Raw genomic sequence first — 24209 nt, 5'->3', positions numbered from 1 at the left:
CGTAAGCATGAAGACCCCGAGACTGAGGATTTTGTATCTTTCCCTTAGGTTTGTTGCAAACGAAACTCTTCGCACCAAGATGGCCCGTGGGTTTGTGTTTGACTCGGGGGCATCAAGGAAAGGGGAGCAGGGGAAGCCTTAGGGGGCGGTGCCGAAGCAGAGGGTGGAGTGGGTGTCCCATGACACTGAGAAAGGGCAGCTGGGGAGTCCTGGGGCTGCTGTCTGGCCACAGTGGGGCAGGAAGGCTGGGTCTGGGCCACGTGAAGACAGGGAGTGAGCAGGAGGGTTTGGGGCACCGCTGGCACAACCTGTTGGAAGGCTCGAGGCTTGACTTGGGACGTGTCTAGTGGGCAGCCAGAGATGCTGGCCTGGGGATGGTTCAGGAAGCTGCGATGACCTCAGGGCAGGGCGGGCCCTGTACATTTGGGGTCAGCCATCTGCATGGCCCCGGGGGAAGAGCCTAAACTTGTCCAGCACAGAGAAAGGCAGCAGCAGTGATTTTGGCTTCTAGAAACGTCCTAGAGCTGGCTCAACCTGCTTTGGGACGTGGGTCAGGCCTGGGTATGTGTGTATGTGTCATAAGGTACAGGAGGCAGCAGCTGACTCTAAGAATTCAGGGGTCTCCCCATGTGGCCTCAAGCAGATAGTTTGGAACACGGGGCGGTGGTTTCCTCTTTTACAAAATAGTGAAAACCACTGATCATTTATTTACCCTTCAAGTTTACGGTGGGCCTGGCGGGGTCTGTGTGAGTTTAATGCAACGAACAAGTGTGCGTCAGGGGAGGCTCCTGATTCCTGGTCTGTGCAGACCTCCCGGCACTTGCCGGATCTCACACCAGAAGGTTCGCACTACCTCAGGTGTTGTCAGAAGCGTCCCAGCAGCCAGGGCCAGGGCTCGGCTGTAGCCCTGCTTCCTGCTTGGGGGAGCAGGTGACAGCAACACCAGGAGGTGCCCAGATCACGCAGAGGGAACATGTTGGGGCAATCCAGGTCACCGCCCTAGAACAATGCTGCTCCCTGCCTTCAGGTGGGTGGTCAGGGGTGCAGGGCAGCTCAGGCAAGGATGAGAGGACTCCAAGAGGGCTACCTTCAAAGCATCCCAAAGGGAGGCAAAAAGCATAGCCATGGCCCATCTTGGTACTTCTTTCTGAGCTGAGGACACTTTGAGAGTGAACTCAAGTTGGAAGAGGTCATTGTCTGAATCTGAGAAACAAGTCTGAATTCAAGTACATTTGTCAAGAAACATCTCTGGCTACATGGAGTGGTAGAGGCTGACAGGGCCACCGAGCACCCAGGAGAGGCCTGTGTGCTCTGCTTTCATGCAGATCCACGCAGTCTGGAATGAATGTGTTGTTTTCCTATAAATGGATGCTTCAAAAACATTTACAGATGCCCCCTCCTTTCCCTTAAACTGCTCTATTATCTTTCTTTCAGAAACACAAAAGTGTCTCTTGACCGCATACCTCCCCTTTAGCTGACAAGTTGTCTTTCCCTGCGGCCTTTCACAGAAGCACTTCTCCAAAAAGGTGTCCACACTCACGCCCCCACCTCCACCGACTCCCCAACGAGGCAAACGTAGCTTCTGTTCTCACTCCACTGACACCGTGGGGCCCCTCCTTGTTGCCAAACCCAGGCCTCTTCTCTGTCCTGGTCCCACTGATTCCCCAGAGGCTGTTCCTCTTGGGATCAGCATCTTGGGATCAGCTGCTGAGGGTGAGAGGGGACCAACACCTGTGAGGTGTGGGCTGGTCCCACTGGACAAGGGCTGTGATGACTGTGCCCTCCTGGCTTGTTTCCAGCCTCCCGGCCACTCCTTGTCCAGTTCCCCTCCTCCATCTCACACCCCCCCCGCCCCCCACCCCTGGGTGACCCCATCCAGTCCCCAGCACCAGGTACAGGTCGACACTTCACACAACGCTGAAGCCTGTGTCCCCAGGGATGGCCAACAGGCCACCCAAACTCTTGGTTTTCATCCACACTCTACTTGTTTCTCTTCCAGCTTCCCCGTCCCAGGAAATGGTGCTAGCAGGGTGGTAGATGAGGACCCTACGTCACTTCCTCCCTTCTCTGTATCTCATCAGCAAGTCCTGTTGGTTCTAACTCAAAGATATAACTGGAATGCAACTGGTCCTCCCCCTCCTCACTCTCATGACTGGGTTTTGGGCCACCAGCCTCTCACTGGACACACCAATAGCTTCCACATTTGCCCTTCAATTCTACCCCTTGAGAGCTGCCAAGGGTGACCCTCCAAAGTGGGTTATGATACCTGGTAGGGCCATCACCCCACTGACTTCTGGCTTCTTAAAAGTTTCTTTATTATCCTTATTTATTTCTTTATCAGAGGAAATTTAGAAGCAAATATTTTTTAAAATAAATAATTCAATGGTAAACCAATCCAGTCCAAAGATCTATTCACTCAATATTTTCTGTAGATCTCCCTTCTGTAGGCAGTGTTCTAGAGTATGAATGACTGCAGTCTGAGTTCATAATACTTTCCTTTGGGGGATTATTTCCTTTTACGTAAACTCAATAAATAAAAACCTGGGTAGAGTAAACAAAAGCACCGGGGAGTTCCGTTTCTCTTAACCAAATGATTGATCACTTTAAGTGGTACAAGCCTTGTGGCATTCCTGGCGCATCAGAGATGGAGATGCGCATCGTTAGCAGACAGGGCAGCGCCCACCCTCTCGGGCAGGGCCGGCAGAGACTTACCTCCCTGAGACAGGTGTAGATGGGGCAGACGAGCACGCGGAAGGGCTCGCCCGTGCTGCTGCGCATGGTGCCGAAGACCTCGCACAGGAAGGTGATGAAGCCCAGCCAGCGCTCCACGTCCTGCTGCTGCAGCTCCTCCCGCACTGTGAAGTCCTTCTGCGGAGGCACAAGAGACCATGTCAGCTGCACAGGAGCTGGGAGGGGCCCGGGCACCACCCCAGTCTGCCGCTCTGCCTACTGGCTAAGGGCTAGGCCTGGGCAACTGGTAAACCCCATGATTTCCATGAGAAGGGCGATGGGTGACCTGTGGCTGGAGCATGAATGCTGAAGACTCACTTGTGGGCAGAAAGACCACTTTGACCTTTAGCCATAGCACCTCTTCTTCAGTGTCCCCAGATTGGGGGGCGCTACAGACTTGCCTCACTGACCCAGATACTGAGGTGGAGGGAATGAGGTAAAGGGGTAGATGACACCTTTCCCAGTCATCACCTCCTCCATTCAACTCCCTGGGGCTAAACTATCTCCTTTGCTAACCTCCAAATCATGTCCCCACAGCAGTGAAGGGTAACCACACACCCAGCAATGGGCATCTGAGGCCCATCTTGGCCCCAGCACTGGGCTAGAGACACAGCTACGACCCCTGCCAGCAAGTAGCCCAGAGCATAGAAGGAAAACTAGAGGCATTCATTCACGCATTCATTCATCCTCCTTAAAAATACCATTGCCCCACTGTGTGCCAGGCACTGCTCTAGGAGGTAAGATAAGACATGTTCATTCATTTTAGTTCATTCAGTTATGAATGAACTAAAAGCCATTGGAGGGTTCCAGGTAAAGGAACTTTGGAGAACTCAGAGGTAGGAGTTATTCCTTTCAACTGGAAATTGGCATCTTGGAAGAGCTAGGATTCTGACCTGAGAACCTGGGGGAATTTCAGGTGGAGCAATGACCACAGGTGAGGCACCAGGAAGGTAACATGGAAGTTTGGGAACCAGGGAGGTCTTAGCCAACCTGTCCCCATTGTAGGTGGGTAGAGAGGAAAATGGGGTCAGGGCTGGGAAAGGAGGTTGGGGCTAGAGTGTGGATAATTGAAACCAGCCAAGGAGTCAGGTTCCATGTGATGGTTGGTAGGGAAGGTTTTGGGGGGTCATTGAAATGCCTTGGTCATACCTGTGCTCTTTTTTTTTTTTTTTTTTGCGGTACGCGGGCCTCTCACTGTTGTGGCCTCTCCCGTTGTGGAGCACAGGCTCTGGACGCGCAGGCTCAGTGGCCATGGCTCACGGGCCCAGCTGCTCCGTGGCATGTGGGATCTTCCCGGACTGGGGCACGAACCTGCGTCCCCTGCATCAGCAGGCGGACTCTCAACCACTGTGCCACCAGGGAAGCCCACCTGTGTTCTTTTGAAGGTTAATATGGCATAGGTGTGGAGACCAGAAAGGAGGCCACTGCAAAGGTCCAGACAGAATGAAATAAAAACCTGAACTCTCTGGCGACTGAAAGATTAGAATCTGTGGTAGATTAGGTTGTGTTCAGAAGTTTCTTCCACCTTTCCCCTGGTCTTTGGGTTTGACCTTGTGACTTGCTTTGGCCAGTTCTGATCTTGGTCCTTAAGAGGCCTTAAGTATTTACGCTTACTCTCCTGTGCTGCTTCCATCATTGTGAGAAGGGGTGGCCACCGTGGGGTGGCCCAATGGTCCCGGGAGGAGGATGAATTACTTTTCCTGCTGCCCCAGACCCTGCAGAGGGTGCTGTACTGTGGGCCTTGAAGTCATGAAACTTTGGGTAGTTCTATCCTTATTAACTTCTGTTTATCCTACTATATCTTTATATGGTCAGAGCAGGGGCAGGCATTACCATTCCCATTTTAGAATGGGGGAACTGAGGTACAAGAGCTGAAAAGACTTGACCAAGGTCACCAGTTCAAGAACTTGAATGAGAACCTAAGCCCTTCCATTGCTCTCTGCTCTGAGCCAAACGTTCTCAGCCCTGGTTGCTCACTGGAGTCACCTGGAGGAACTCTGAAGCTACTGATGCTTGGACTCCACCCAGAGAGGTTTGTGTCATTGGCCAGGGTGAGGCCAAGACACTGGTATATTTTCAAAGCTCCCCAGGTGACTCCAATGTGCAACCATGGTTGAGAACAACTCTAGACCTTTATAGAGTGCCAGCACGGTTGTTAAAATGGTGCCTCTGGGGCTTCCCTGGTGGCGCAGTGGTTGAGAGCCCGCCTGCCGATGCGGGGGACGCGGGTTCGTGCCCCGGTCCGGGAAGATCCCACATGCCGCGGAGCAGCTGCGCCCGTGAGCCATGGCCGCTGAGCCTGCACGTCCGGAGCCTGTGCTCCGCAACTGAAGAGGCCACACCAGTGAGAGGCCCGCATACCGCAAAAAAAAAAAAAAAAAAAATGGTGCCCCTGTATCAGTGCCTGAGACGCCCTTTCTCTGTCTCCCATAAAAATACCCATGAGAGTGGACATAAGCCCCCCAACACCGAGAAGGAAGATTACAGTTCACTGCAGACGCCTTACCATTGACTAAAATGCTGTCGTTGAGAAGTTCTGGGTGTCCAAAGACTCTTGGCCCCTACCCGTAAGACAAGGGTGAGATGGGGAGGGAGCTCGAGCTTGAGCCCTCCCTCTGCCTGCCGCTGGCTCGTGGGCAATGAGCCTGTAACTGTTAACAAGCCCCCGTGCCTGTGCACTACGGCAGCTCCCGTCAGTACTGCTCTTATTCTAGTCATTGCAGATTCAGGGCAGAAGAGGTGAAGTGGTCCCCTGAGTCCTCAGAGGCACAGTGTTCTCAGGCAAAGCCCTCTGGGAAGGAAAAGTCTCAGGGCAATGCAAACCAGGGACTGGAGTTTTTTTAAAAAAATGATTACATCTGATCAAAGAACTACAGCTTGACTCAGTTTCCTCCTGATAATCAGTGGCATTGAGAGAGGATTCTGTTTTGGGCTAGTAGAACTCACTAGAACACTGAAGGTCTGCTGCATATGGGATATTGAATTTGGGATGTGCACACGAAGCCACCAGCTTCAGGTCTGAGGGGAGACTCGACTATTACCTCAGTAGACACTGAGCAACTCTAAGGATGATCTGCACAGCTAACACCAAAACCAAACCCAGTCTTTCTCATTCAAGGGTCAGGGAGGAGCAAAGAACTATGGCATCTGTGGAAAAATCCTGCACCGCAGAACAGGGGAGCATTATCTCGAAGATCTAATGGAAATGCATAACTCTGAACATGTCAACTACAATAAAGCAAAGATAAACAAAAAACCCAACTACAGACATGTGGGATTGTATGTCTGTTAAGAACAACAACATAGATTCTGTGACATGGGATTAGTTAACAAAACCTTAGGTTGAGATGAAGTGTGAGACTGGAAATGGGGATAGGAGAGAACCAAAGGAAGTCAGAAATCCACAGCAAAATGAAATGTGAATTGGAGGCAATAAAGGATAGAATGGATACTGCAGAAAAAGTGATACATGAGACAGACTTGGAAAATGACTAGCTGAAGACAAAGCCATAGATTAAAAAAAGAAAGAAGAAAAAGGATAGAGAAGACAGAGAGTGGACATGAATTATAGAGGTTTTCAAAAGGACATCAGAATACACAGAACAAAGGACCCGAGAGAGCAACTTAAAGTTGAAAACAAACAAAACAAAACAACAAAAAAAAGAGCTGACTCTTCAGGCAAAAAGGGTTCACAGTGTTCCAGAGCCCCACTATTTATACTTAGCAGGAGAATTTTCTTTTTTTTAATTTCAAGGAAAAGGAAAAATTCTAAAAACAGCTTTGAAGGAAAAAAACCCCCTAGGTTTCTTACAAAGGAACAAAAATATGGCTGGCCTTATACTTCTATAATTGATGTTAAAATTCAGAGACACTGAAGCAACATCATATGTTTGAGGTGAAAAGGACACACCTAGCTATGAGTGAAAGCAAGACAAAGACATTTTACACAAGCAGATTTTTTAAAAATCCCACCCACATGCTTATCTTTAAAATAATTACATGGTGCAGCTGCTATGGAAAATAGTATAGCAATTCCTCAAAAAATTAAATTATCAATATGATCCAATAGTTCCACTTCTGGGGATATATACAAAAGAACTGAAAGCAGGATCTTGAAGGGATATTTCAAAGGAGCACCGTTCATAATAGCCAAGAGGTGAAATCTACTCAAGTGTCCACTGACAGAGGAATGGATGAACAAAATGTATATACATGCAATGGAATATTGTTAAATCTTAGAATATTCTGATACATGCTGCAACGTGGGTGAACCCTAAGGACATCATGCTAGGTGAAATAAACCAGTTGCAAAAAGGACATCAGGATACACAGAACAAAGGGATCGAGAGAATCATCATCGTACTGTATGATTCCACTTATATAGGTATCCAGTGTAGTCAGATTCATAGAAACAGAAAGTAGAATGATGGTCGCCAGAGGCTGAGGAGACAGGGCAATGAGTAGTTGTTTAATGGATTAGAATTTTGGTTTTATAAGATGAAAAAGTTTTGGAGATTGATTACATAACAATGTGACTATACTTAACATGCCTAAACTGTACACTTAGAAGATGGTTGAGAACTTTATGCTTTTTTAAAACACAATTAAAAATAACTTAAAAATCAAAAACTTTCTTGCATACATGCTCCAGCCAAAAAAAATTTACTACTCAACTCTGAGAAAATCATGGTGTAGAAGGACCAGAAGTGAAAACTTGAAAGCAGGTAGATTTATGAAGTTAAATCAAAATAAGTAATTATAATTTTGGTTATAAGACTGAGTCAAAATCCAGAAATAATCCTCAAGAGAAAAGATATTTAATAAATAAATGTAATCTGAATAAGAATTTCATAGTAGTAGTAACCTAATAATCCAAGATTAAATTACTTAAGACTGATGAATACCGGTGGGAGAAGGAGAGAAGACTTGTAAGCACACAAAATTTCATAATTTAGACCATAAAGATTCGCAGGTTATTGCTTCTTTCTTAAGTTTGATAAATAGAGAAATAGACATTAAAGTGTGCTTTTAAAAATATTAAAACACTAGCAGCCATTAATAGATATAAAAGAGATATGGGAACATATGTATATGTATAACTGATTCACTTTGTTATAAAGCAGAAACTAACACACCATTGTAAAGCAATTATACCCCAACAAAGATGTTAAAAAAAAAAAGTAAAACACAAGTAAAATCAAAGTAGTTTTCAAGATAACATTCATTAAGTAAAATAAAAATTATTGATATAGATAAAAATACAATCCATAATAGATAAAAATATACTGTATAGCACAGACTCAAACTACATCAAACAAAAGCTATTAAAACATAAGAAACAAACCTCATTATAAGCTGTGCTTCTACTACATATGTCAGAATACAGAAACTGTACAGGTTACATACTTGGACTAAGAATTAAGAACAATTTTAAAAATAGCCAATTACTTGTTTAAAAGGCATTCTCCTAAAGAAAGATGGAATGAAGATGTAATCAAATATACAATAATAGATTATTTAGGAAATAAAGAGCTGTAAAAACTTGTGTGATGTGGTCAAAGCTATAATGAAAGGTAAATTTATAGTCTTAACTATTTTGGCTATTTAAAAAGGAAGCAAAGGGACTTCCCTGGTGGAACAGTGGTTAAGAATCTGCCTGCCAATGCAGGGGACAGGGGTTCGAGCCCTGGTCTGGGAAGATCCCACATGCCATGGAGCAACTAAGCCCGTGCACCACAACTACTGAGCCTGTGCTCTAGAGCCCGCGAGCCACAACTATTGAGCCCACACACCACAACTACTGAAGCCTGTGTGCCTAGAGCCCATGCTCCCCAACAAGAGACGCCACCGCAAGGAGAAGCCCGCGCACCGCAACGAACAGTAGCCCCTGCTCGCCGCAACTAGAGAAAGTCCGCACAGCAACGAAGACACAATGCAGCCATAAATAAATAAGTTTATTAAAAAAATAAAAAATAAAAAGGAAGCAAATATAACCTCTAAACTGACTACTGAGTGCTTGAAACGTGCCTCTAAAAAACTGAGATGTGCTGTCTGTGTAAAATAGACACTAGTTTTTAAAGACATAGTATGGAAAAAAGAACGTAAAATGTCTAATATTTTAGAAATACTAATTATATGTTGAAATTCTGAATATATTGGGTATAGTGCAATACAATATTAAATTTAAAAGTACATATGTGGGTCATGTTATACTTCTATTGAACAGTGTTAATCTGTATATTCAACTCAAAAAACTTAGAAAACCACCAATAACTAAGGAAATATGTGAAAGGACAAAATACAGAAATTAATTAATTAGAAAATAAAGAAAGGAAATTATATGTAAAAACAAGAAAGCAGAAAGAGAAATAAAATTAGAAATATGATGCTCAACATTGCTAATTACTAGAGAAATGCAAATTCAAACTACAATGAGGTATCACCTCACACCAATCAGAATGGCCATCATCAAAAAGTCTACAAATAATACATGCTGGAGAGGGTGTGGAGAAAAAGGAGCCCTCCTACACTGTTGGTGGGAATGTAAATTGGCACATCCACTGTGGAGAACAGTATGGAGGTTCCTTAAAAAACTAAAAATAGAGCTACCATATGATCCAGCAATCCCACTCCTTGGCATATATTTGGAGAAAACTAGATATATGCACCCTAATGTTCATTGCAGCACTATTTACAATAGTCAAGATATGGAAGCAACCTAAATGTCCATCGACAGATGAATGGATAAAGAAGATGTGGTATATTTATACAATGGAATATTACTCAGCCATAAGAAAATGAAATAATGCCATTTGCAGCAACATGGATGGACCTAGAGATTATCATACGAAGTGAAGTAAGCCAGACAAAGACAAATATCATATGATATTGCTTATATGTGGAATCTAAAAAAAAAAAAATTGATACAAATGAACTTATATACAAAACAGAAATAGACCCACAGACATAAGAAACTTATGGTTACCAAAAATGAAAGGAGGGGTGGGATAAATTAGGAGTTTGGGATTAACATAAACACACTACTATATACAAAATAGATAACCAACAAGGACCTACTGTGTAACACAGGGAACTATACTCAGTATTTTATAATAACCCATCAGGGAAAAGAATCTGAAAAAAAATATATATGTATAACTGAATCACTTTGTTGTACACCCGAAACTAACACAATATTGTAAATCAATTATACTTCAATAAAAAAACTGCAATGACTAAAAAAAAAAAAAAGAAAATATGAACAATATATGTAAAGAGATATGGAGTAGATTAAAAAGCACAATAAAAACTATTTACCACTCTATGACGATGATTTTGGAAAAAATGATGAAATAGGTGCTTTTTTAGAAAATAAGTATCACCGAACTTCACTGAAAAAATAAATTAAAAGCCAGAAAAGCCAGAAAATCATAAAATGAAAAGTTCTGAATTACATATTATAAGGAGGTCTCTAAACTTCTGACTCTTCTAGGTAAGTTGATTCACATTTTCAAAAAATTAGATATCTGCTCTGCTATGTAAACTGGTCCAGAACACAGAAAAAATAAGCTTTTCTCATTCCTTATTACCAAAATCTCATAATGATAGTAAATTACAAATAAGGAAGTCTATGGGCTAATCTTTCTAATGTGAGTAGACATAAAAGTCCCAAATGAAATACTAACAAATAGATACATTATAACCAAGTAGATTTTATCCCAGAAAGGCAAGGATGATATAGTATCAGTACATCTATAAACATAATATCAGTAGGCCTGATTAAAAAACAGCAGCAACATTCATGACCCTTGGAAGGAAAGAGGTACAATGATTGGATAAGATTATATATGTGAAAACCCCAAGAGAACTCTCTAATAAAGGTCAGAATTAACAAGAGAGTTTAGTAACTAATTAATAGTATTTAGGTGTAAACTTAATATACAAAAATCAACAGCTTTTTTAGGACAGAATTAACCAGTGAGACATTTTAATGCACAAAAGCTCATTTAATAAGCAATAATAGTTCTTAAATGACATTATTAAGAAATGTGCGATTTCTATGAAGAAAATTGCAAAACTGAACAGAGAAATTTAAGAGAAAGCCTTAAACAAGTGAAGAAACACATAATATTCCTTAATGGGTAGACAGCACTGAAAAGATGGTAATTTTCCTTGAAATAATTCACAAGTTTAACACCAATTTGTATGCCATATTCCAACGGGAATGTTTTGGAGGGAAAGGGGAAATGGAGACTTGAAAAAAACATCCTAAAAGTAATTTTAAAGAATAATAGGGAAATAGCTAAAAACAAAATAGAACAAAATTGGGAAGAGTTATATTACTTTCACCTATCCGAAAGCTTTAATAATTAAAAGGGTGTGGAACTGACATAAGAATGAATAACTAGATCAGATAGCCTAGAAACAAATTTGGTATCCATAAGGGTTTATCACATGGCCCCTAGAGGACCACAAATCAGTAGCAAAGGAAGCATTATTCACTCAAGCAATGATGCAGGAACAGCTGTCTACGTCGGGGTGGGTGTGGGGTGGAGTGGATAATTTAGAGTCTCCTTTCACACTGGCCCCTAAAATGAATTCCAGATGAAATAAAGAGGTAAATGTTAAAGAAAGAAAAAAAAGAAAGGACAAACCATAAGAACTTGAAGAAAATTAAAGTATTTATCGAATTTCTGGATGGAGAAGGACCTTCTAAATTAAAACAAGAGGAATGCATCAAAAATCGAAATATTATAAACACACTTAGAAGGCAATGGATACACCAGGAAAAATACCTGCAATAAATGTGACAAAAGGTAATGGTCTTAATATTTAAGTAGCTTGTTCAAATTGATATTAAAAGTACTAAATCCCTCATGGACAAAACGAGAAAGGGCATTAAAAGATAATTCATAGGTGAAAACATAAATTGTTAACAAATATATAAAAAGAAATTAAATCTCAGTAGCTATCAAAAGAATGAAAATATCATTTTTTTCCACCTTCTATGTTAGCAAAGCTTAAAAACCAGTAACTGGGCTTCCCTGGTGGCGCAGTGGTTGAGAGTCCGCCTGCTGATGCAGGGGACACGGGTTCATGCCCTGGTCCGGGAAGATCCCACATGCCGCGGAGCGGCCGGGCCCGTGAGCCGTGGCCGCTGAGCCTGCGCATCCGGAGCCTGTGCTCCACGACGGGAGAGGCCACAACAGTGAGAGGCCCGCGTACAGCAAAAAAACCCACAAAACCCCCCCCCAGTAACTGTCACTGCTGGTAAAGATGAAGTAAGATAGGCACTCTCATAATATGGGCCATGTAAACTGGTATCACTTTCCTGAAAAAAATCTTAAAATAAGCCTTTGGGGACTTCCCTGGTGGCGCAGTGGTTAAGAATCCATCTGCCAATGCAGGGGACACGGGTTGGAGCCCTGGTCCGGGAAGATCCTACATGCTGCGGAGCAACTAAGCCCGTGCGCCACAACTACTGAGCCTGCGCTCTAGAGCCCGCAAGCCACAACTACTGGGTCCATGTGCCACAACTACTGAAGCCCGTGCGCCTAGAGCCTGTGCTCCGCAACAAGAGAAGCCACCGCAATGAGAAGCCCACTCACCACAACGAAGAGTAGCCCCCGCTCGCCACAACTAGAGAAAGCCCGTGCGCAGCAACGAAGACCCAATGCAGCAAAAAAAAAAAAAAAAAGCCTTTCAAGTGTTCTTATTGTTTGATCCAGTAATTGCACTTCTGGATAATTATCATAAGGAAATAATTTAAAATAACAGGAAAAATAAGCTTAATACACACAAAAATTCAAAAACTTAAGCATCCAACAATAGGGGAATGATTAAGTAAATGATGATTCATGGACCCATTAAAAATACGTTTATGAGAAGTTTATAACAGCTTGGGAAAATGGCTGTGTAATGCTAAGTGAGAAAAACAAATGCAGGGACTTCCCTGATGGCGCAGTGGTTAAGAATCTGCCTGCCAATGCAGGGGACATGGGTTTGTGCCCTGGTCCGGGAAGATCCCGCATGCCACGGAGCAACTAAGCCTGTGCTCCACAACTACTGAGCCTGCGTTCTAGAGCCCATGAGCCACAACTACCGAGCCCACGTGCCACAACTACTGAAGCCCGTGCACCTAGAGCCCGTGCTCCGCAACAAGAGAAGCCACCACAATGAGAAGCCCGCGTACCACAACGAAGAGTAGCCCCCGCTCACTGCAACTAGAGAAAGCCCGAGCGCAGCAAAGAAGACCCAATGCAGCCAAAAATAAATAAATATTTTAAAAAAAGAGAAAAGAAAAAGCAAACTTGCAAATATTATATAATCTCGCCCATGAATAAAACAACTTTTTTTATATAAGGAAAAAGATGAGAAATATCCAAAGTGTTAACAGTAGTTGTTTCTCAATAGTGGAATTATGGATGACCTTTATTTCTTACATTTTATTATTTTCTGAATTTCCCCACTTTTCTGAGAACGTTTAGTTTTATAGTCAGAAAAACAGTTACTTAAAAAGAAACTGGCAGATCGTGACCCTTTTCCTTGATTTTTTTGATTAGGACATCGAAACTCTTGGAGTGACCTGCCAGCTAGTGGTGATTCTCACTACCAGGGTGGGGAAGTGGGCTGTGAACTTGCCCAGCCCAGAGGCCACCAAAAGCCAGCCTATGTGTCTCTTCTGGGCTCATACGTTGTAGGTTGCCAACTTCTCCCCTGGAACAAGGAGCTCTTTTTTGCCAACTGAAACCAGCCATCCCCTGGGTCTCCAGCTCTGCCTTCAACCTCAGCCTTTTGCGTCCAGAACCAGCAAGGGGCCTCAGATTGGTGGCAGCCATTTCAAAGACTGGTATTTGGCTCGAGGTTCTCATCTGACTGGCAGGCTCCCTCCCAGCAACCCCTAGTGCCTTTCCCCAAACTTTAAGGCTACCATTTAAGCCTCGTTTCCTGCCTAAAACTATTTATTGACGTACTGCTATTTCCTGCACCGGCCACATCAATAAGCCCTGAAAGCCATTCAGTGTCTCAGGTTTCTCAAGGCATTCTGGGAAATTCTTTCCTGCTCTGTATAACCACATGAACTCTGGCATGATAGAGTCCTGTGGTCAAGCCAAAAACAGCTGCATACAGGCAAAGGGGGAACCCCCCCACCGGGCGGCCAGCGGCTGCAGCAGGGAGATGGTGCCCTGAGAGACGGAAGGCATTAGGGCACAAGGATCTTAGTGTATTCTGAAGCTTCCTGAGGTAGATGGCAGCCCCACCAATCCCTGCAAACTCACCATCATTTCCTTCTCTTAAAACAAATGACCAAGGGAAATTTGCCCATCCACATTCTACATCCCTGGTGACTCTGGTTTGTTTCTGTGCAGAGAGGTAGCTGCTGCTGCGATGTCCCCAGTGCGGAGGAGAAAGTGCCCTTTTATTTACTGCTGGCAGGAGGTTTCTTTTTCCTTGAGAAGTCACGAGGAAACGTGAGAGGGGTGGGTCCTGGGAGCTGGTGACAGCCCACCAGCAATGAGTTGATCCCAGTCCTTCCCCCAGGCCATTGGTTGGAGGGCTTAAAAAGAGTATTTGCCAGAATTCTTTACACTGGCAAGAGGATGGTTGTTTTCAAATAGAAGGTACTCTGTTTTTTATTCGGCGCAAACTTTCCCTTCCATCAGGTTTTTGCTCCCCTGTTGGCTCCTCAGGGGGGCCTCCGCTGACTGCCTCTCTAAGATAGCAGCCCCCAGGGCTCATTGTCTGGCCCTGCTCTATTTTCTTCCTAGCCCTTATCATCTGTATCAGGTCCTGTATTTGTTGATGATCTGACCCTTCACTAGAAAGAAAGTTTCACTAGGTCTGGAGTCTTGTTGTCTTATCCATTGCCACGTCCCCTAGAATGGTACCTGGCTCATAGCAGGCATTTGGTGAACGTGTGGGTAAAGATTCCACGCTAAGTGATCAGACAGCTCTTCTTTCAGAGGCCAACCTGTTCAGAGGGAACAGGCTGCCACCATTCTTTTCTTTTCTTTTTTTCTTTCCTGAGTTCTTTTTGTTTTTTTAAATACATCTTTATTGGAGTATAATTGCTTTACAATGTTGTATTAGTTTCTGCCGTACAACAAAGTGAATAAGCTATATGCACACACATATCCCCATATCCCCTCCCTCTTGAGCCTCCCTCCCACCCTCCCTATCCCACCCCTCTAGGTGGTCACAAAGCACCAAGCTGATCTCCCCGGCAGCCTCCCACCAGCCATCCATTTTACATTTGGTAGTGCATGTATGTCAACGCTACTCTCTCACTACGTCCCAGCCTCCCCTTCCCCCGTGTCCTCAAGTCTGTTTTTAACATCTGCATCTTTATTCCTGCCCTGCCACTAGGTTCATCAGTACCATTTTTCTAGATTCTATATATATGTATTAGCATATGGTATTTGTTTTCCTCTTTCTGACTTACTTCACTGTGTATGAACAGACTCTAGGTCCATCCACCTCACTACAAATAACTCAATTTCATTTCTTTTTACGGCTGAGTAATATTCCATTGTATGTATGTGCCACATCTTCTTTATCCATTCGTCTGTCGATGGACACTTAGGTTGTTTCCATGTCCTGGCTATTGTAAATAGTGCTGCAATGAACATTGTGGTACACGTAACTTTTTGAATTATGGTTTTCTCCAAGTATATGCCCAGTAGTGGGATTGCTGGGTCATATGGTAGTTCTATTTTTAGTTTTTTAAGGAATCTTCATACTGTTCTCCATAGTGGCAGTATCAATTTACATTCCCACCAACAGTGCAAAGACGCTCAACATCACTAATCATTAGAGAAATGCAAATCAAAACCACAATGAGGTATCACCTCACACCAGTCAGAATAGCCATCATCAAAAAATCTAGAAACAATAAATGCTGGAGAGGGCGTGGAGAAAAGGAACCCTCCTACCATTCTTTTCTAAATTCAAGACTTGAGAGGACAGAGCCAGTACGTTTGCCAGGATCCACCTTTTCTTTCATTTGTGGCTGTTATTTCACTCCCCAGACGTATTCTTCCCAACTGCTCTGTGCCAGTCTGGTACAGTCCATCTTGTAGTATTTGTTTCACTTTTGAGGGTAACATTTTTGTCACAGGGTGAGGTTTCTTTGCTTATTTGGGGCTTTTTCCCCTCTTTCAAGGTTGCGTCAAGTAAGCCCATGCCATTCTGTAGAGTCGCCCTTTGCGCCGGGGTCACCTGTGGTTTTCACCTGGCTACTCCCCCGCCTTGGGCCTCCCCTTCAGTCACCTGGCCCTTTAGTGCTGCTTGCTACAGCCATCGAAGTCCACCTGCACACTCCCCTCCTCACTTCCCCCTCCCTCCTCTGTCCTCCTGTCTCAGCCCAGGGCCTGCTTGCCTGCCCCCAGTGGATAGAAATAGGCCCTGGGTAGTTCCTGGGAAGTTCCTGTCCTGTTCAGTCATTATCATTTGGGGGGACCCCAGGGCAGGAGCTTCCACCTCACAGAAGGTGATATGGTCCTTTCTTGGCACCTGGTCACAGGGGCAGAGGCAGGGGCGTTCCCAGGCTGATGACTGGTCTGGAGGGGAAACTGCAGACACTACGGCAGATCGATCTCCCCTGGCCTGAGAGAGAACCCCGAATGTGCCATTTCCTGTCCTTTCCTGGGACCTTTGGGCTCCATGAGACACCTCTGTACCCTTATGAAAGAAGGATTCAGGGATGTGAAGCTACCGAAAGTTAGTTTCTGTGACTTAGGACCAAAAGGAACTGATCAGAATGACAGTTGGCCCCTCCTCTGTGAGGGAAGAGTGGCTCCCAGCCAGGGGATGAAATGGGGCCGAGTGGGAAAGGAGGGTGGGCTGAGGCTGGGTGGGCATCCTTCCAGCAGAGCCTGGCATCAGGAGAGGAGGAGCGGGGAGAATGGGCTAGCTGGCCGGCACCTGTGTCTTGGACGGTCCTCCCTGGGTGGCAGCCCACGCCCTGCCTTTCGCACACGCACTTGGGGCAGCATGACAGAAGGATTGCCCAAGGCTTGGCATCACTCTGACTGGGTCAGACAGACCTCCTTGGCTTCAAAGAGTGACGTGTGCAATGGATCTGGTACACACAGTAGGTGTTTAACAAGTGGCAGAGAGACCTCCTGGTTATTGTATCCTGAGTCATTCTGTCCACCAAAGCTGGCCCCAGACCTGGCCACCCTCTCCTTCTGGCAGGCTGTGTGTGCGGCCCCAGCCAGGGGGTGTATGGCCAGGCTGCACTCACAGCTGGCCATCACGGCCACATCTGTGTGGCCACAGCTGCCAGTCTTGGCTCAGTCCTGCTGGGCCCTGAGGCCTGGCCCTGGGGATTCAGCTGTACCTCTACTCTGGAACAGTGGGACTCTGACCTGCAGGTCACTTTGGCTTGGGCAATAGTTTGCAGCAGGCCTGCATCTTGTCTGCAGAAAGAAGGCACCCCAGAGGCCGGTGTGAGGATGAGACTACAGCTTCCGCCCTGGGACTGGTTCCTACTTTGGGTTCTGATGTCTACTGGGCCCTGCCTTTGGGCATGTCCTTACCCTTCGCACTCCAGGCTGGACCTTTTCCTGAGTAGCCTTGACCTCCACAGGCCACGGCCCAGACACCCAACCGTATGATGCCAAAGCCCTTATCACTCCACTGCTTCCCTCTGTTCTGCCCCCAGACACTGTTAGATGGCATTCTTGGCTGGACAAACCCTCTCCATCTAGTTAGAGCACACAGGGCCTGAACTGGTTTATGTGGCAGGGGTGGAAGGGCGTGGTCCCCAAGAACATAGCTGGTCCGCAGGGCTCAAACAATGACAGAGCTGGTCCTCCCTGCTCTTGCTTCTGCCTGTCTTAGCTTCGTGCATGTTGACCACTTTGTCTCCTGCCTGGGTCTCCCTTTGCAATGGCAAAGATGGCCACCAGTAGCTCCCAGTCTCTATCATGACCCCTCTTTCCTGTGTCCAACCCGCAAATCTCAGGGAAGGATTCTGATTGGCCCTGCTTGTCAGATGACCATCACTCAGACCAATCACTGTGGATGTGGAGACGGGGTTCCCTGATTTGCCAGACCCAAGTCACGTGGCCAACTCTGTGGCTGGGCAAGGTGGGGCCCTGTGGCGGATCCCCAGACCACAGACAGACAACAGCCGCCTACTGCAAACACAGACCCTGGCCTGGAACCATGAGCATGGCCGTCACCAGTGCCTGAAACTCTCCTGAGCATCACGTCAAATTCCCCATGTGCTGGTTGTGACTGCTGCCCTTTGAGTCCCACCCAAAAGAATAAAGAGAGAGTAACATTATTGGGATAATCTTGAATCTGTTCTAGTAAACACACATGAACGTCATGCCCCAAATGCTGGCCCTTTATTATTATTAATAAACAAAGCACTGGAGACTTTCTCTGTGACTGACGGACACCGAGGCTGAGAATGCGTTCTCCCTAGCATTTGGCTCCAGGTGAAGGGAATACACTGTGGCTGGGAACTGCCATCAGCCACTTCCAGTTTAATCTAGAATATTCTGGAGACATTTTTCAAGCTTCCCAGGGTGTGAGCAAAATCTGGGTTGGCAAAATCAGGTCAGGTAGGCTCAGCTCTGCTGATCCGTAGGAGGCGCGGGGTAGTGGCGCTGGGGTGCAGTGAAAAGAAGCTGAGAAGCTGGGCTGATTCAGTGGGAATTCTGTCTCGCACTTATGCAGGCATGAAGCCTCATTCTCAGGCGAGGGGGAGCCAGCACCTGCTGCGGCTGTGGCCTTGAAATGCCCTCAAAAGAGGCTGGAAGGAAAACTCTGAGCAGGAAGAGAAGGCCGGACTGCCTGACAGGACTACAGGTGGACGGGCAGGAATGCCTGCAAGCAGGGTGTCACAGGGTTCACCTGGTCTCAGGAAGACACCTCCAGGTACCACTTCCCAGGTACGGGTGAGTCAGAGCGCTTAAGTCCACAGACCTAGGGCAGCCCTCGGTAACCAGACACTCAGCAGACTCTTCAGTGCTGGCGCCCTGGCCTCCCCGGCCTCGTCCATTTGCGTCCATTGCGGCCTGATGTTGTTCTAATAGTACCACCATACATTTACATAACAATTTTCTTTCCCAAGCACTTCCCACAAACATTGCCACCTCTGCCCTACACAGCATCGTACGCGGGAGGAAGAGATCCTGGGATCTGATCACCCTTCCAAGGCTGGTAGGGCTGGAACCCGGGTCTCTAGTTCTGCTTCTGCTGTTCTTTCCCCCCTAAAGGCATCCTGTGTGAAAAGGCCCACTTGTACATAGGACAGCTGCCTGCCTCTGCCCTGCACTTCCCTGCAGGTCCCCCCGGATGACAGGGCCCAGCTGTTGACTCTGCAGAACTGGGATTCCTCCCCGCCCGGCGCTGTCCTGCCCAGAGAGTGGCCATGGGCTTGGAGGCAGGTATGCACCAGGGTCTGGCCGCGGCCCAGGTAGGTCTCATCCGTTATGCAGAGCTCTGTGTGGAGAGGGTGGGGAGTGGGCTGGGGGCATGCTCACCAAGGCCTCAGCTTGAGGAACTGCAAAATAAAGGGCAACGAGTCTAGTTTGGGCAGGGCACCGTGTGACTATCAGGCCGGTCTGTGAAAAATCTGCCTCAGTGTCCTCATCTGTCAAATGGAAAGAGACTATGTCACCTGCACGGGGTCAATGGGGTGATGGAGTGATGAAACAGATGTGAAAACCCAGGGGAAAAGCCGTGAGTCCCCTAAATAGAACAGGGCAATGCCCACAGCCTGAAATTTGAGAAACTAGGCACACAGGGGACACATGTTTTGTCCAGGGTTTTCTGTGGGAGGAAAGTGGGAGCTGGGGCCAGAGCCCAGCTTATCAGCTTTCTGGAGATTCCTAGAGTCTGCTCCCAGAGTTTCTGCCCAGACCAGGTTCTACCCGAAGAGTCAGGCCACCTCGTCCGGGCAGAAACGCTGTCCGGGATCCCACTGTTCAGTGCCAGGCCCACAGGCCACGCTCTGGAAGCAACTGGAAGCTGAAGACTTGTGAAATCCTGCTTTCAGTGAGAAGCCACATTACTTCTGAAACTGTCTGGAAGGCTAGTGATAAAAATAGATGATCACACAGGCATTATTACACTATTTATAGAATTCGAGAAAACCCCTTGAATTGCTCACGAAAAGATTTGGCCTATAATGGGGATTCCAGAATGACTCAGCCTGAAGCCCAAATCCACCCGCGACTTTGAACTTGGCCACAGATGAAGTCTTCGAAAGTCACATTAACATTTACGGGGCATTATCCCTCAGGGAAGCTGTGATAGTTGGGGGGGCACACATCTTTTATCAATCTGTATCCCAAAATGTTTACCAGACGACAGTTAAGCAACAGCTATAGGTGGGGCACGCAGCGAGAGCTGGGGCAGAGGAGAAGGCCTTGAGGTGCAGTGGGCTCAGGGAAGGCCAAAATTTGCATCTGTGAAAGGGGGATCCTGGCTCCTGCCCTACCTCTGGAGACTGTATGGAGATACGGATGTGGAAGCGATCGTCATGCCTGGTATCTTTTGCAAAGATGTGGATGGAAGCTGTTGGATGGAAGCTGTTTGCATCGGGCTCTGTCTGAACAGGCCCACTGTTGCAACATGCCATTCCCTTTGGTCCTACCCATCTGGACTTGATGTCTGCTCTGTGCTCAGCGCTGCAGGGGTCGGGGTGGCCCCAAAGGAAGCACTCAGGCTCTCTCGATGAGCCGAGAGCTCCAGGCCGCAGACCAGATGGGGCCTCATGTGTTCCAAGGAGCCTCGGGCCAACTCTGGGGGTGGGTGACGGGGGTTGGGTGGGCAGGCTCTGAACGCCTTGGTTTCAGGAAGAGCCCCTCCACTGGATCTGTTTCACATGGTGGAGGATATGCCCAAAATCGAGTTTGGAAAAAATAACTCTGCTGCTAAAAATGGTGTGTCAAGAGTCTGCAGCATGGCCTCTAAGCCAGACAGGCCTGGATCATCAGACTCCTACCCAGCCCTCAGACCTCGGCAAACCCCAAGACCTCCCACAGTCTCCAAGCGGGAAAGGGTAACAGGGCTAGACACAGCAAGAATGAAAACTGCCTGGCCAGGGAGAGACTCAGTGGGTGGTGGGCCCTTCCTCGCTTCCTTGGCCTTCCCCAGTTAGGGCCCAAGGACCTCCATGGCAGGTGTGATCTGTCTGAATTCCCACCCCTTGGCCACCCTGGAAAGGGAAGTTTCCTAGGGAAAATGGTAGATGCTAAGATGGGAAGCTCATCCTGCCCTTATTCATGTTTCCATTCATATTAAGGTGGATGGAGGGAAGGAATGATTCCTCATCAATACGGGATCCAACATGACCCAAGACAGAAGAGGGACCTCTGAGACCAGAAGGGGTATGTTATCCTTACTAAGAAATCATCTAGCGGGAAGACCAGAAGACTTGCCATTTTGGGGCTATGTGTCTTTGGGCAAGTTATTCACCTCATTGGGCCTCAGTTTGGTCATCCTCAAACTGAAGCCAAGTATACTTGTCCATCAGGCCCCTGAGTGGTGGTGAAGATTGAATAAGGCAATGGACATGCAATCACCTGGTGAGCTGAGAGTGCTCTACGAGACTGGGTGGTTGGTCCTCATGGATGGACCAGCAATGGTCCACCAGCCCCTTAAAGTCCATCTTGGTCCTGACCTTGCACAAGGTAGTTGGCTCAACAGACCCTTCCCGAATTGATTCACGTGATCAAGAGCTGCTGGCCACCACTGGTCACTTTCCCCACCTGTGGTCTTGCTGACCAGGCGCCTCCTGTCAAGCCACATGCTGGATGGTGGAGGAGGCGCCATGTGCTAGAGTGGGCTTTGCCTAATCTCAGCACACTCGACATTCCGGACTGGATTCTTCTTTTTTGCAGGGGGTATCTTGTGCATCGTAGGTCTCTACCCACTCGAGGCCGGTCGCACTCCCCACCCTCGCTCATAGCTGTAGAAACCAAAAATATTTCAACATTTCCAAACGTCTGCTGGGGGCAAAATCACCCCCAGCTGAGAGCCACTGCCTGGAGCGATCCCTTGCACACTCCTGCCCCCACTGGGGCAACTTATTAGGACCCAGCAAGATGCAGAGGTCCTTGAATAACACTGGGAAACAAAGCAGGGAGGGGTTCCATCTAGTGTAAGGCCTGTGAGGGGGCACCCCTGCAGCTGTCTTTAGAAACCTTCTAGGGGCTGCATAGGACACACACCCGCGCACCAAGCAGCTACTTCACTGGGCTCAGAACGGAGCTGGCACTAACTCAGCAGACACCGCAGCGGCGTGTATAACCTGCCCCTGCACCCAGTCCGCAGACTGTGGCCATGTCCCCTCTTGCGGATTATAGATACAGAATGATGGTTTAAAGAAAAGCATGGGGGGTTCAAAACCCCAAGAGGGTAAAAATAAAGCTTGGGCTCTGGCACTGACAGCTCTGTGCTTGGGTTGTGATGTCAGCTTTCATCAGTGAGCAAATTACCTTTCATCAGTCTGACTGTATTTTTAAATGTGAACAGCTTGGCACACTTAACACTACTTATTTGGGGGTGCCTTGGACAACAGATAATTCAACTGCGTTTACCAGATGACACTGACAAATATTTCCCACGCCTGTGTCCCCAGATAAAAATAACGCCAGCTTGCTCACAGGTCTGCAGAAAGAAAGGGCAGGAAGTCGGCGGTACCAGTCGTGTCTGGCACCTCCTCCCCGCCGCGCCGGCCCTTGGTGGCGCTGGCTCTGCTGCAGGCAGAGGCAGGGTTACCCAGGTGACATGTGATGTTCTGACTGTGTGAGAGGAGTGCAGAGGGCCTGGTGTTGTGTCCCTTCTCAGGCCACCGGCTCTGCCCGCCATAGAAGGCTGTGCTTCCTTAGCAAACATCCAAGGAGAGTGCAGAGAGCATTGTGTGAGCTTGGGCAATCACCTGGCCTTGCTGAGCCCCATCTGGAGAATGGGTTCATACAACATGCCCTACTACCTGTCATAGATACTGTGAGATCCAGATGCCTGAATCCTGTCCCATAGGGTAGAGGATGGCTGCAGACCTAGAAGCATGGGCCTCTGTGGAGTGAGCCCTTACAGCATTTCCCCTGCAACCAGCATGCATGGTGCCTGCGGGCGCCCCATCCACACTGCACCTTTAGGATAAGACTTTGTTTCTCCAGCAACCCCCCAGTCAAACCACAGGGTAAAACATTAACTACAAATCACACTGGCACAGTTCAACTGATCAGAAACGTGCCCTTCTATGAGAAGAACCAGACTTAAGACAGGTGGGATCTGAAGGGAAGAAAACTAGGGATAGTTTAGAAAATCAGGGGTAGTACCATGGGAAATCAGCTATAGGGTGACTGATCACAGGAGGCCCTGGAGCCTATGGGGGACTTTGACAAGGATGTCGGCGACCCAGGCCAGGAAGGCTGTGGGTGCAGGCCGCTGACATGGCCCTTTTTACTCTGGGCTGGGCACATCTGACTCCAGCTGTCAGAGGAAAGCTTGGACGGTGTAAAGAATGGCCCTAAGGAAGCTGTAGGTCTCTAACTCAGAATTCCCATTGCAAAAGTATCTCGAGAGCACTTACGAATATTCCAGAAGCCACGAGTACGTAAGAGAGGCTAGCCTGTTCTAATTCTAGGTCCTGCTCCCCAGTCAGCCTCGGGGTGGCTGCGGGGTACACATGTCCAAGTGTTCAGGGCAGGATACATGGGCATCACTGCAAGGTCAGATATGGTCGCTTCCTTAGGATAATGTTCACGTTGATAAGCTGCTTTCTGTTCTAACCACCTCCAGCAAGTCCCCTCTTCCTGTGCATAAACCCTCACTGATCCAAAGGCTAAAAAAAAAGGCTGAGTGTGGAAATGTTTGCCATTTTCAAAAGTGGTCCCTCAGTAGGTGTTTCCGTCCTCTGCCCTAAGCCTGCCATTCCAGCACCAGCGCGTGAAAGATGGTGCCAGGCTTAGTTCTGTGGATGGCAAAGAAGTTGTCTTTCCCAAGGCATGGATGGTTAAGGTTCCTTCCTTTTTGGGGGAAAATAATTCCATTTTCCATAAGCATTAAACTCTTACACAAAGAGAGAGCGTCTGAAGTTCTTCCGCACACAGAATTCTGAGTCATCAAGCAAGTGACAAAAAAGAAGGGGTGCATACTCAAGTGCGGAACCCCATTCTGGGGATCCAGAGGAAGGCGATCTGGTCATACCCCCCAGCTTAGTAAGCTCCTGGGGAAAATGCAACCCACATGTTTGAAAGCGCTCAGAGAATACAAGCACCTCTTTATAAGCCATTTTAAGAAACTTAAATAAATAAATAAAACTAAGAAGTGATTTTTTTTCCTCCCAACAAACATCTTCATTAAATGGAAGAATTCACTGCAAGCTTCTTTTAATCTGGGGAGTCCTTACAACAATCCTGGCTGAATGAAAAGGTGATATACAGGCTCGCGTCTGTGGTCCATTTCTCACCAACTGCAAGTTATTATAACCCAAGGGATTTGAAGACCTT

The 24209-nt window shown here is 47.1% G+C and overlaps 1 protein-coding gene across 7 annotated transcripts in view; it reads right to left on the bottom strand.

Moving 5' to 3' along the window:
* CTIF (cap binding complex dependent translation initiation factor) overlaps positions 1–24209 on the bottom strand; it is a 303742-nt gene that overhangs the window by 34727 nt on the left and 244806 nt on the right. For all 7 annotated transcript variants that reach the window (XM_027118461.1, XM_027118460.1, XM_027118465.1 and 4 more), the window contains one exon: positions 2713–2868. In XM_027118461.1, coding sequence (XP_026974262.1) covers positions 2713–2868 — 156 coding nt within the window. The remainder of the gene's footprint in view (positions 1–2712; positions 2869–24209) is intronic.

Source organism: Aethalodelphis obliquidens, unplaced genomic scaffold, assembly GCF_003676395.1.
Source record: "Aethalodelphis obliquidens isolate GAN/ISIS:26980383/991018 unplaced genomic scaffold, ASM367639v1 scaffold19, whole genome shotgun sequence".
Lineage (NCBI taxonomy): Eukaryota > Metazoa > Chordata > Mammalia > Artiodactyla > Delphinidae > Aethalodelphis > Aethalodelphis obliquidens.
This window is presented reverse-complemented; position numbering and strand designations above follow the sequence as displayed.